Source organism: Anser brachyrhynchus (assembly GCF_964034855.1).
Source record: "Anser brachyrhynchus genome assembly, chromosome: 7".
Taxonomy (NCBI): domain Eukaryota; kingdom Metazoa; phylum Chordata; class Aves; order Anseriformes; family Anatidae; genus Anser; species Anser brachyrhynchus.
The window spans coordinates 8,897,531-8,910,134 of record NC_137701.1 but is presented as its reverse complement, the minus strand read 5'-3'; the positions used below and the strand labels follow the sequence as shown (position 1 = coordinate 8,910,134).

The window sequence follows — 12,604 nt, the reverse complement described above, 5'->3', positions numbered from 1 at the left end:
AGTGCAGAAAAAAACTATGACAAAACTTGGTAAAATGGAAGATAAGATTATTGAATAATGTGATACGTTATTAGAAAATGATCCACATAGCAAATTTTAAAGCAGACTTTGGTACCAAAAACTGGGCAAATAATGCTGACCTAAGACTAAAAGAAACTGGAAGTTTGTATTTAAGAAGCTTCCTATTGCTTTACGTTTTTTTCTTTGTGCCTCCTGCTCACATTAACAATATAAGACAAGCACACATCAAGTTTCTAAAGTGTAGTGCATATGTCAGAAAGTTGCCACACTGATTTAAAACAAACAAAAAAAAAAAACACATACACACAACCCTCCCCATATATAACCTGGCTTTTATGGGACCTCTGCCAATAAAAAGGAGGTACTGCTTCCACAGACTTAACTGTACTACACCCTCAGCAAGCCATCTCTAGCTCAAGGTTAACAGTGAGCCTAATGAGGTTTGTTGAAAAGACTGAATAAGAAATATCTCGATATTTAAGTCAAAGGAGCTGGCTGTAAAACTGTATGTATATGCCGGCTGATCATTTTTGAAGTATACTTGATTATGATTTACTTCAGTGCCAGATGGGTAGGCTATTACATATCAGACATCTCATGAAAACTGTCTGATGAGGCTGTGTGAGCACTAGCACATGCTGCAACTCACAGATCAGCAGCAAGGCACAACCTAAGTGAGGGCTAAGGGCCCTGAAGGATCAATGTGTTATATTTGTCATACTTAGTTTTATACTGCCAAGTCAAGTTTAAGTTAAGGAAGAACAAGTTTTTTTTGTTTTGCGTTGAAGTGAGGGGCAGGAGGAAAACAGGACAGTTTTATACATACAAATACTCATGCTGTGTCCATTTTTAATAGAAGTGTAAGAGTAGGGAAGTGCGGGCTTGTAAGAACTGAACTTGATGTATCACTGATCAAGTAAGTTTTGTCTTAAAATCTGCTAAGAAAATTAAGTTTGGAATTTCTCCTTTATTTCTTCATTGTAGATAAATTGTTTAATTGTTTTCCATGTCTCAGTGCTGATCCTGACACCTCAGATACATCAGCAACTGTCACGGACTGACAAAAATGGAATAATTAACATCTGTTCATATTAATATTCTACATGTTATTTACAGGTGGTAGTCAACTATCCCTGTAGCTGCTTGTCACATAGTTGTATTGTAAGAAATAAGACGAGGAAATCTGGTGCATGACTGGGTTGTTGATGATCTTTGTAATATTCAGCCAGTACCTTTCAGATTTCAGTGCAATAACTAGGATAAACAGAGGTGGAGCTAAGGTCGCAATGTGGCTGTGAGATCACAGAGCAGTAATTGCTGGCTTGAAATGCTTGGTCCTCCAGTACTGGAACTATAGTTCCAAAAATAAAAAGATTTTACACAGCAGTATTTTCTATATTAACTTTGGTGTTGATGCTTATTGCAACATACGGCATCACTTGGCCCTATTAAGATCTGAAACCTTTTGTGCTGTGAAACCATGGTGAGCTTGTCCCTGCCCTGAAAGACTTTGAGTCAAGATGGACAAAACAGATAATGGGCAGAGGAATGATTATTGTTATTATTATCCACCATTGATAGATGGAACTCTGTGAATTGCAAGATAGAGCTCACAATCTCAGAGCAAATTCTTTAATGGTTATTATTATCTTTTCTTTTTAATTAGATTCTGGTTTTAAATTGGCTTGGATTGTTTGTCTAGAAAAGCAGATATGAGGTTTGTTTTCAAACAAAGCTGTTTTCTCTAATTACCCACCGAGAACGTGTCTGAAATGTTCTTTTGAAATGCCTCTTGTTATCAGTCAGTGCTTGCCAACAAGTCAGGTATTTGAAAGAAGTTAGATTACACTTGATAGAAGGCAAATCATGAATTAAGAACAGAAGAGAAATCAGGTATTCTTACCTCTTAGTTACTTACAAGGTGATTATGATTGTTTTGTAAAGGATTCTGCTTTATATAGAATATGAAGTTTTAAAATGCATAGATAAATCAGCATTGTATGAAACACAATTAGTGTTCACATGGACCAGGGCTTACCGTTTTCTTAATGCTTTGCAAGCCAGATGATCTGAAATGTTTGAGGAAATAATTGTGATTTTTTTCAGCTATGTTAACAAATGGCAGCTGTGCTGAATTTGTTCAATACTAGCTTCAAAAGTGCTTGTTGATTGACTTGCGGAGGTATATCCTGTGATATAGAACAGTATCAAGGAAACAGCTGAGGTGCAGTCATGCAGCACTTTATCTGAAGGAAATGTGAGACTTCAGTGCAAGACGGGTATGTTAAACGGGCACCTGCTAAGGACAGTTCCCCGGGCATCAGTACTGAGTGGAGGTAATGTCAGCGGATGGGTAACCAGATTGAATCTACTTGGAAATGTTCCTGGTGTTGAGGATGCTTTTTTTTTAACTAGGTGGTGCCCTTTGGAGGTTGGTGGGATGATTTATATATGGATATAAAAGCGGAATTTAGCTTTTTGTATGTTTCCTGAAACCAGGCGAAACAGTTGGTTTATAAATGAACCTTTGTTAGTTTGGATGAAAATATAAGGAACTTCATCAGGTAAGTTACTTAAGTAATAAAAGTGTTTGGGGGATGTTTGGAAAGAAAAGGCATTTGAAATGGGGCAAGAATGTGAGTTTTTTTTGGTGAAATGTTTTCTTGGCAAAATTAAAAATAAATAAATAAATCTGGGCTTTAAAATACATGAAATTGCTCGAACTAAACATAACTGTTTCTGCTGAAGCTTTTCAGACAGAAATTCCAGTGAATTCCTCAGCTAGAAGATGCTTTAGAAATATACCACAGTGATTGAAATACCGTTTTTGACCTTTTCTGAATGAACCCTGGTGGATTTCCCTTTTGTGGTCATCAGCTGTTTCAAAATTCGAACTATGTATATTATAAGACAAAAATGTGGTCAAATCTGAATTGGAATGTTGAATATTTTTTCTTCTGTGATTGAGTTGTGGACAACAGGAAGGAGGATGGGGAGTATTGGGAATTCATGAAGCTGAGTAAGGGATGGGAACTATTTTTCAGTATTAGGTCACTTTTGAGGATCTGAATGTAGCATCCTGTCTTATTTTAAGCAGAGCCAGGAGATGCTTCTGGTCCCTCTCTAATTCTCTTCTTTCAGTTGAGAGGACAATTGCATTCTTGACAGTGCTGTCATTCAGATGAGAACATAGATCCAAGTGAAACTGTAGACTACCAAAGGTTACCAAAGTTGATGTTTACATGATGGCTTGGCAAGATCTCAGTGTGTCCTAAAGATCCAGAAAGTGTTGTACAGTACACTGTGTCACCATAAGCACATTTCGTTGAGCTAGTGTAGAAAAAGTGGGTGGCAGTCCACATGTGTCTCCATGTGGACATGAAATAAGACAGGAAGTGTGTGTCAGCTTTTGATGAGTTTGTGGTTCAGTGATGCCAGGATGGTAAAAAAAAAAAAAAAAAAAAATATGTTACAGTGAACCAAACAGTCCATTTAAACCTTTTGTTTTGTTTAAATATAATCTTCCTTTTGCAGTACTTGAGTCCTGAGTGTGATGCTCTTACACAACTGAATATAGATAAGGGGGAAACATGAAAATGAGTAGTCTGTTTTGAATTCTCAATTGTGATCAATGAACTACCTTGGTTGTGGTTAAAATGTATCTTTGATTAAAACAACTCTTACTGTTGATAGTACACTTGATGAAATTAGGTTCGTCTGATGCTGTCCCTTTAAATTGATCCTAAAGGAGGAAAGAGCTTTGATTGCATGATTGTGAAGTCTAGCTTTGCAGTGATATTAGAAAATTTCAAAGCGGTGTCCTAAGACTCTTCAAAAAGGAGAGAACTTGATTTCCCCCCCCCCCCCATCACTCATTCTTGAGACCTTGCCATCACTCGTCTCATGTCAAAAATCAAAGCAATAACTCCCTTCTTCTGAAAGGAATCTGCAGGTAAGGCTGGAAATGGTTTTCAGCTGGTCTGTGTTTAGGTTGATTTACCCTCCTGTTCCAATAATGCTGAAATGATTACTTTTTTAGAGTGTTCTTTTAAAACTATTTTTTGTAGTTGCATGAAAATAGTAAGAAACAAAACACTTTTGGCAGACTATTCTCAAATAATGATGCGTGTCATAAGCTAAGTAAAACATGTCAGAATGAGACGGTATCCGTACAGAGAGGTGTGCATGCTGTTAAACCACTTGCACGTGATCTGCCGGGAGGATTGCCAGTCTGAAATCTGCGGTTACTTCTCTGAACTGCTTTCCAAGGAAATTTTTAACTAAGGGTTTGTTGAGGTTGCTGAGGTCTTGAACTCATGGCCATCTATGCATGAAACTGAACTGAAAGCAGGCAAGATTTTACTTTCTAATTGCCAAAAATAAATGTTTACAGGCGAGGCTCAAAGGAAAGCTGGTGGGAGTTGTCCCCTGACCAGATGTTAGATGGAAAATCCTCTCTTAGCTTGTGCACAAAGTGGTCTGTTCCTTTAGGCTCGAGATTCCTCCTCAGCTGTCTTAACACAGGCTCTGATGAATCGGGAGACTTAATTGGTACCAAGGCAGCAGGGAGAAGTCAGAAGCATATGGTGTGTGGGTTTTGCAAAATGTATCTCCTACTCCATCAAACATTTAAGCACGTGCATAACTCTAAGCACTTCAGCCCTGTTGGAATCAGCATGGTTGTCCGTGCCCTCGGTATTGGCAGGGCAGGGATCGCCATACTTTTTATTTAATTACCTTCTGAAAAATATGTAGTGAGCCAGACTGGCTTCTACAAACACATGAACGTATCTGTTACTGCAAGAATGGGACCTGCTGCTCTTCTGAGGTGAACGTTCGACCAGCAGTCTGTGATCATCACCTTCAGGAGGGAGTGCTTTCTTATCACTGAATTGTGCTACTTCCAAGGCAGTGTCTGGAAGAAAGTGGGGTATCTCTGCCATGGGTTTGAATTGCACGGGGTGATCGCATGCATTTGGCATCAACAGTGCAGGCTGAGCCTCTGTGGTGGTGAGGCACTAAGACTATGTACCTTCTCTGCTGTGCGAGAGTGCTGTCACAGGAGACTCAGAGGGTGTGACTGCACTGAGAAATACGGCACACGTAGGCACATACCACCTCCGGAAAAGGCTGTGCACCCCTACAGCAGTGCCCCAGCTGGAAACCAGCTCTGCTCCTGGACGCAGGAGTGCCCTTCCTGTCACATTGCAGAGTGCTGCACCCCTGCCCATGGTGCAGCACTACCTTGGTCAGAACCAACTGAGCAATTCTTGCTGGATGCTATGTTTCCATCACATTGGTGTATGGTATATGGCAGTGTGTGGTTCCTGCTGTGGATTTTTTTTTGCATTGTTAATTTTTACCCTTGGAAGTTTTTGGTGTAATGGCAGACCTGCCAGCTGTATTTTTTGACTTTTCTGAAGGAGTAAGTTAATCTCACCATTTTGTGGTGCGACACACTTGTACTCCAGTGTGCACTGCAGTTGAGAGAATTTGTTTTACTGGCCATATGTTGTCACCATCTCTCAGGCCAGAAACTTGTTTCATCACAGGGCACAGGACACGCCACTGTACTCGCATGATCCAAGTTAAAGCATATAGCTCAGTCCTGGCCTAGTAACCTCAGGGCTCAGTCTGCCCTCAAAGCATTGAAGTGCTGTTGACTGTATCACAGAGCAGTAGTGTTGGTTATACAAGCTGTTGTCAGGTTCCAAATAAGAGTTTTTGCCCCAAAGTGCCCTGTTAAATGCATCTGCTTTTAATGACTGTAGAGCAGTTCCTGGAAAAATAGCTGTGGCAGTTAATGATGTTAGTGTGTTCCCTCTGCTTGCTACTGTCCCTCCGTGGGGCTCTGACAGCCTTTGTTGGTTCCTGTTGCTGCATCTCTGATTTCATTTTCAGAACTGGCCGAGGTGTTTTGACAGGAGCTTTGCAGAGAGGATTTACCTGACTGGTGAAAAATGGAAGCCCAGGGGTTGGACGTGTAGCAGTGCTGCAAAGGAATTGAAAGCTACATATGGCATAGGGGAAATGAAACAATGGGTATCATTGTCAAACGATAAACATGGACATATATGTTTTTGAACATATGTCTTGTGCTGTCTCTCAGCTTAAATATTTGTGCAGACTGCATATGCTAAGTTGGCTGTAACCTAAGAAATCTGTAAGGCCTAGCAGACAAACAAAATGCATTGAAAATATGTTGGGCTGTAATTGGATCTGCCCCGAAGCAGGTCAGACATGCGTTCCAGACAGGTTTTTGCTCTAGCCATTAGAAGCATTGTAAAATGAATGAAAAAAGCAATGTATTCACAATAGTATCTCTCCTGTTACCAGAGCACAGTTTATGATTTCAGAAAAATGCACAACACAGTAAGAAGCAAGCTTTTAAGTACTTTTATGTACTCAGCAATGATGAGGAAAACCAGGGGGTGTTTGTTCTTTTTTTTTTTTCGTTGTTTTCTTTTGGGACATTTTAAGGCAAGAACGGTTAGAAGAAAACCAAAGATTCCTTAGACTTTGGCCCGGCTTACCAAACTCCATTGGGTGCATGTGTTCATCTGGAGCAGTAGAATTTGCTCTCAGCTTGCTAAGCTTGGGGCAGCACACCCCTGATACTTGTTTGGAATGGGAACCGTGTTTCTCCTGCATTGGCCCGGAGGGATGGTGTGTGGTGGGTGTGTGTGGAGCACTGGAAGGGGACACGGGCTCGATGTCAGCGAGCTCCTCCCAGTGCTCTGGATTGCATGGCCATCGGCACTCAGGAAGCTCATGTTAAAGAACAAGTCTCCAGAAAGAATAGCTTTTCTCCTCTGCCGGTTATTTAAGTCTGGTATAAGGAAACAAATATTGCTTCACCTGTGGATTCTGTTTTTAGGTGAAGTCTTGACAACCAAGAAAATAAAGTCATCAAGCATTGCATTAGGAAGTTTTGGGATCCACCAAGAGGTGCAAGGCTCTCTTAATGAGACAGCCTGTTTACAGGATTCATACCCTCCCCAAGCAGCAGAGGGAAGGTCTTCTGACTTACTAAAATGATCATACTGCCTTCCAAGCCAGGTTTTGCACTTCATAAGGGGTGGCTTGCTGTCAGCTCTACATGGCTTTTATGCCATCTCTGGCACCTTGGGAACAGTCTGGCTGGGGATGTGTGACCATGTAGTGAGCTACTTCCTGGTGTACTAACAGAGAAGTTAGTACTGGAGGAGGTTAACAGAGAAGTTAGTACTGGAGGAGGTTTGTGTCCTGGACCACTCTGGGTGGAGAATAAATCTTCAACAAGGCTATCAGTATGGCATTATTTTTACCACTAGTGGCCCAGGGCACCTTGCTGAGTCATTGCTTTACAAATTCAGGGCTCAGAGAAACAAAGCCAGCGGCAAAGCATGCTCTTCAGGAGGCAGTGTGCTGGCTAGTACTTACATTTACTTGTGAGCTGCAATTGTTAACAAAAACACCTCAGAGAAGCAAAGGGGAAGTTAAATACTATTTTGTAAGATGTCCTGTAGGTGTTGATGCGCTGTGGAAATACCTCCTTCCCACAGTCTCAAGAAATGGTCTTCCTCCTCATAGAAGGCCAAAATAAAAATCTTTATTTGGATTTTCAGTTACTTTTCAGAAACGACACTTCAAACAGGACTGCACTGTGTGGATAGATCAAGAAACCATTTTAGCTGGGAGTTTCAAAGCTATTTAAGGAATGAAGGTGACTTGAGTGACCTGTGAGATGTGAGCAGCTAATTCCTTTCATCACCTGTGTTGACAGGTGCTTTTAGCCTGGATGTAACTATGCACTATATCCTTACGGTGATGGCTGGCTCGCGTGACTTAAATAGGCTCTACCTGTCTAAGAGTATTTTGGCTGTTCTAATGACATGTGCTCAGAGGGCTGCTTCTGGCCTCTGTTGATGAGCAATTGCCCTCCTCAGACCTTCACAGAGAAATTAGCCATAGGTCTGGTGATGGCTCCCTGGAGCCTACATGCTCACCTTTCTTGTTGGGTGCTACACTGTGTTACTGAATGCATGTGACAGACGGATCAGTGTAGAGCATTAAAATAATGTTTCTGTAACTGTTTAATATGGGCTTGTGAATATAAATCACAGGAGCTGAGTTTAATGTATCTGGTGGAAATAATATAAACATATTCAAAAGGGGCAGAGGAGAGGAATGACCAACATAACCTGAGATTTCTTTAAAATACCATAGCTACTACCTGAGGCCTTCTGCATCAAAGCCTTTCTTTATCCCCCTTCCCCTCAGATACATTAATACTGTGAGTAGAATATACGTACATAGCCTTGGTGGTAAGTAACTTACCTGGCATATTGTAGTACCCTAGTCTCAGCTGGTCAGGGCTCACTGCAGAAGGTAAAATACATCTTAGAGGTAAGGGCAAGCTGAGCTCCCCAAGTGCTACCTGTGCCCAGGCTGGCTGGCTTACAGCTGTCCTGGGTCTGACTGTCACACGCTGCTGCGATAATTGATACCTAAGAAGGGACAGCTGTGTAAACGAACTCCAGGAAGAGATCTGGTCTGGCTGAGGAGTTCCTCTTGTGGTAAGATTTTGTGCATCTGCAGATAGATGGAGAGTGCCTGATGTCTGATAGGAGCCTTTCAATACAGTCCCCTCTCCTGGCACTTCTCAGATGCTGACATGATGTTAGAAAGACTCTGACTTCTGGAGGAAATATAAAGTATTTTTTATCATTTCTCTCCTCTCACCCCTTTTGTATTTCAAGCTTCAAAGGGGAAAGAAAGATAAAGTGTATCGGGAAAGAAAGATAAAGTGTTCTGGGGCTCGATTTCTAATTCTGCTCTAGATTTCCTATGTGACCAGATAGTACCTCAGTTTCCTCTCCTTTAAATTATGTTATTAGGTACAGTTTTCAAAATCATTTGTGTAATTCTTCCAGTTGAGTACAGAGACAAGATCTGCAGACAAGGCTACCAAGAGATACGGGAAACCAGAGGCTGGTTTTCAGAGGTGTCAATGTCAGGCAGCCAAGTCTGTGAGTTAGGTGCCTTACCTAATAACTATGTTACAAAACGTGATTGGGAACCATGCTGCAAGGTGCCTAAGTGTCATGGAAATCATGGTTCTGGGTCTTTAGTGCCCAAAAAGGGGGACTCTTACTCCCTACTTGCTGAACAGATTTTTAAAATGCTACTAAGTCATAATGTTTCTATTGTTGTTTGTCTGTTTTGTCTAATTAGACTCTAGGAGAACAATTACAATCTCTTTTACTTTGTGTTTATGCTGTGCCAGATAGACATAACCCTGAATTTAGTTCTCTTGTAGAAGTTAGTGCAATAAAAATAACAATACTTTTACTAATGAGAATAACTATGTGAAGCCAGGATTCATGCTAAATTAATACCCATTAGTGACTTAGATCTATAATGAAGGTTTCCCTGCTCTGTCGTGTGTCTTAATTTATCACAGAGCAGTCTATAATATTTTATTAATGATATTTTTATTTTTTTGTGGAACTGTTGCCCAAAACTATTGGAAAGGATATGTGCTTTCTTGTATCACCAGAATGAGACAAATGGCACTACTTGCTTTTATTATTGTACAGAAGTGTCTTTCCTTTGGATTCAGATAGACTTATAAATGGCAAGTAGCTGGAGACTAATGGAGCACATGCTTCAAAGCTTTCCATCTGGTCCCTTGGTGAGGAAAAATAATATATTGTCTCTGTTCTAATCAGTCTTCATTATAAAGAAAAATGCTCCCACTGGAAATTCTGGAGAAACTTCACTCTGAGAGGGAGGGGGCAACAAGTGCTATCCCCTTATGCATCTGCAGGGGAAAAATTGAATGAATTAAAATAAATAAAAAGAGGCAGTCATTCTGCTCTCTGAAAATGGATAATGCACCTGTCAACACACATTTATTCTGGTGGCTTTCACTGACACTTTCTGGTGATCACAGAAGAGGCTAAAACTGCTTGAAGGAGACCCCACACATGCTACTTGAATAAGACAGAACTGTATTAATTTGAATTAGAGCAAAAGTTCTTAAATGATGATTCCTTATCTCAGTTTTATTGGAATTTTCCTCAGAGCTCTTCCTCCAGTCCTCCAATCACATAGCTGCTATTGATTGATTTACTTCTTCACATATGTTTAGGAAGAAAAACGAAGGAGATGTTCCCCCAGTGGATTCCATCTGCTCTTTTCTTATCGGGTGGGGTGGGGGGCAAACCTACAATTAGTGTCTCGTTCATCTTTTGGTTTTAAGTTAAAAAAAAAAAAGAGAGGGAAAGAAAGGGAACTATTATGCAAATACTCTGCAATTTGGTTTCAAATATTCTTTGTACTATGATGAGCAATTTCCTTTAATACAAACTCAGCCTACCTGCCAGGACTTTTTTCCCCTTAATACAGGAAAGAAAAAAGAGACTTAGGACTTGGGGAAGATGCTGTGTTCCTCTGATGCCAACTTTCTTATCCTTTTTTTCTTTCCTTCTTTGGCACTATTATAGCTGTTAAATTGTCAGAAGGATGTCACATGGTTTTTTTTGGAGAAAGAGAACCAAAATAGCTTTACAGAGCTGCAGTTTCATCTCACTTTTCATTGTTCTGTTGCCATGATGTAGTCGTCTTGAAATGGAGGACTCAGCTCCGTGAATGAGGGAGAAAAGCTTTCCCCCTACATTTTTTTGCAGTGCCAGTTGTTTGTGATGGCAGCATTACCTGGACAAACAGATGTTCATTTTTTTTGTAAGGAGTTCCTGTGCCACTTGTTTGTGGCACTTTAGGACTCTGCATACATTAGGCAACATTAAGTGCTTCTAGTTAAATGTTAACACTTAAGCCTGTAAAATACTAAGCATAAAATTTTTGATCCTGTAAAGCATGTCAACACAGCTTAATCAAAAATCTTAACAGAGAAGGCCAAACTGGGGATGTAACTTTATATGAGTGGCATAGTTCGCTTGCACAAAAAAAAAGTTGGTGCCTAATGCATTGACCATCAGTTGGAAAAATAAATTCAAGAAACTAAGGGGGAAATAAGAAAAATGAGATCTTTAAACAAAGTCAAGTGTGTCATACATCTTTGGTTCTGGGGCTGTAACAGGATGGGGAATGTTAAGGCAGTGCAGAACTTCTGATCTGAACCTTCTCTGGATCTGTTTGGAGCTCTGTCACTTGGGGCTCATTATATCGAACGTACATCATATCATACTGGATTTTGTCTATGTATGCCTCACACTGGAAAGACAATAAACATTTATGGTATTTAGAGGTCACTGATCCCCTTCAGGTGCTGTCTGGGAAATCTTTGCATAAGGTTTCTAAGCACACTGGAGTAACTGGGTCACTGTTGTTGTTACAGGAAGCTCTGATCATGGCTAGCATGGACCACCCCCACCTGGTGAGACTTCTGGGTGTCTGCTTGAGCCCGACCATTCAACTAGTCACTCAGCTGATGCCTCATGGCTGCCTGTTGGATTACGTTCATGAACATAAGGATAATATTGGCTCCCAGCTTCTGCTAAACTGGTGTGTCCAAATAGCCAAGGTATGTAATTGATGATGTTTTTTTGTTTTTCTCTTTTATTTTCATAACTAGCCAAATGGCTTGCCAAGGGAAAAAAAAATAAAAAGATTGTTTTTTTCACGTGTGTGTAGTCTTGGAAATGTGTACTGTTGTGGCTGCCTCTACAATATTGTAGATTACTCATTAATACGTAAACCAAAGTGTTTTTCTTGACTGCCTTTCCAGCTCAGTGCTAAGGGGACCTTTGAGGAAAAAAAGGTGAGGAAAGAAGCCCCTGGTATGGTGATGTCTGGGGTTGAGCACAGAAATATTTTTCAGCCTCTTCTGCTGTTGATTGCCTGTAGATACTGTAGTATATTATATATTGTAGTTTTCAACCTTTCTGAATCTGCATTACCAGCTAAATTCTGATATGCCATCTATTGTCTGCCCACACACTGCTGAGAAGATAAACAGTTACTTCATGTCAGTCCTTAGGGAACCACTGCGGTTCTGCTGTGTTTAAGACCTATAGCAACAGCTGAGGTTGGAGGGTAATATCACTTGTCTTTGCAGAATGGGAATGCTCAGGGGCCAGATCCTGCTTTGCGTGCCCTAGTGTAATGTTCTTTGCCTTCCTGGGGAGTTTTAGGAGCAAGAGTTCAGCCGTTACCATTCAGATACAGGCTGTATGCCAGCTAAGGTGGAACAGCAGAACAGGTCATAAAACCAGTCCCAGTGTAATCCTTGCACAGAATTCAATGTGTGTTTTTATATATGTTTAGATACTTAGTGCAGTACTAACAAGTTACTGATAATCCATTGCAAAAAGTGACAAGTTCCAGAAGTGTAGAGGGCTGTGGTTTTTATCCATTTTAAAGGCTCTTCTGTCCAACCAGAATTGCGTACAATGGAGTTACCATGAATGGAAATCTGGATCTCACTTCTCACTTAAAACTGCATAGAAATCACTAATATTTTTTGACTGCTTTGGTGAGAATGCTTGTTCCATACAAACATGTGCCACACTTTGCCTTCATATATTAAATCTGCAGCCTTAAGTGAATGTTACAGTATCCATTAACGATTCTTAAT

The 12,604-nt window shown here is 40.5% G+C and overlaps 1 protein-coding gene across 16 annotated transcripts in view; it reads left to right on the top strand.

Annotated features, from left to right (window-relative positions):
- The window catches only part of ERBB4 (erb-b2 receptor tyrosine kinase 4), a 580,719-nt gene that overhangs the window by 468,076 nt on the left and 100,039 nt on the right, over window positions 1-12,604 (top strand). For all 16 annotated transcript variants that reach the window (XM_080600555.1, XM_080600553.1, XM_080600542.1 and 13 more), the window contains one exon: window positions 11,366-11,551. In XM_080600555.1, the coding sequence (XP_080456681.1) occupies window positions 11,366-11,551 (186 nt within the window). The remainder of the gene's footprint in view (window positions 1-11,365; window positions 11,552-12,604) is intronic.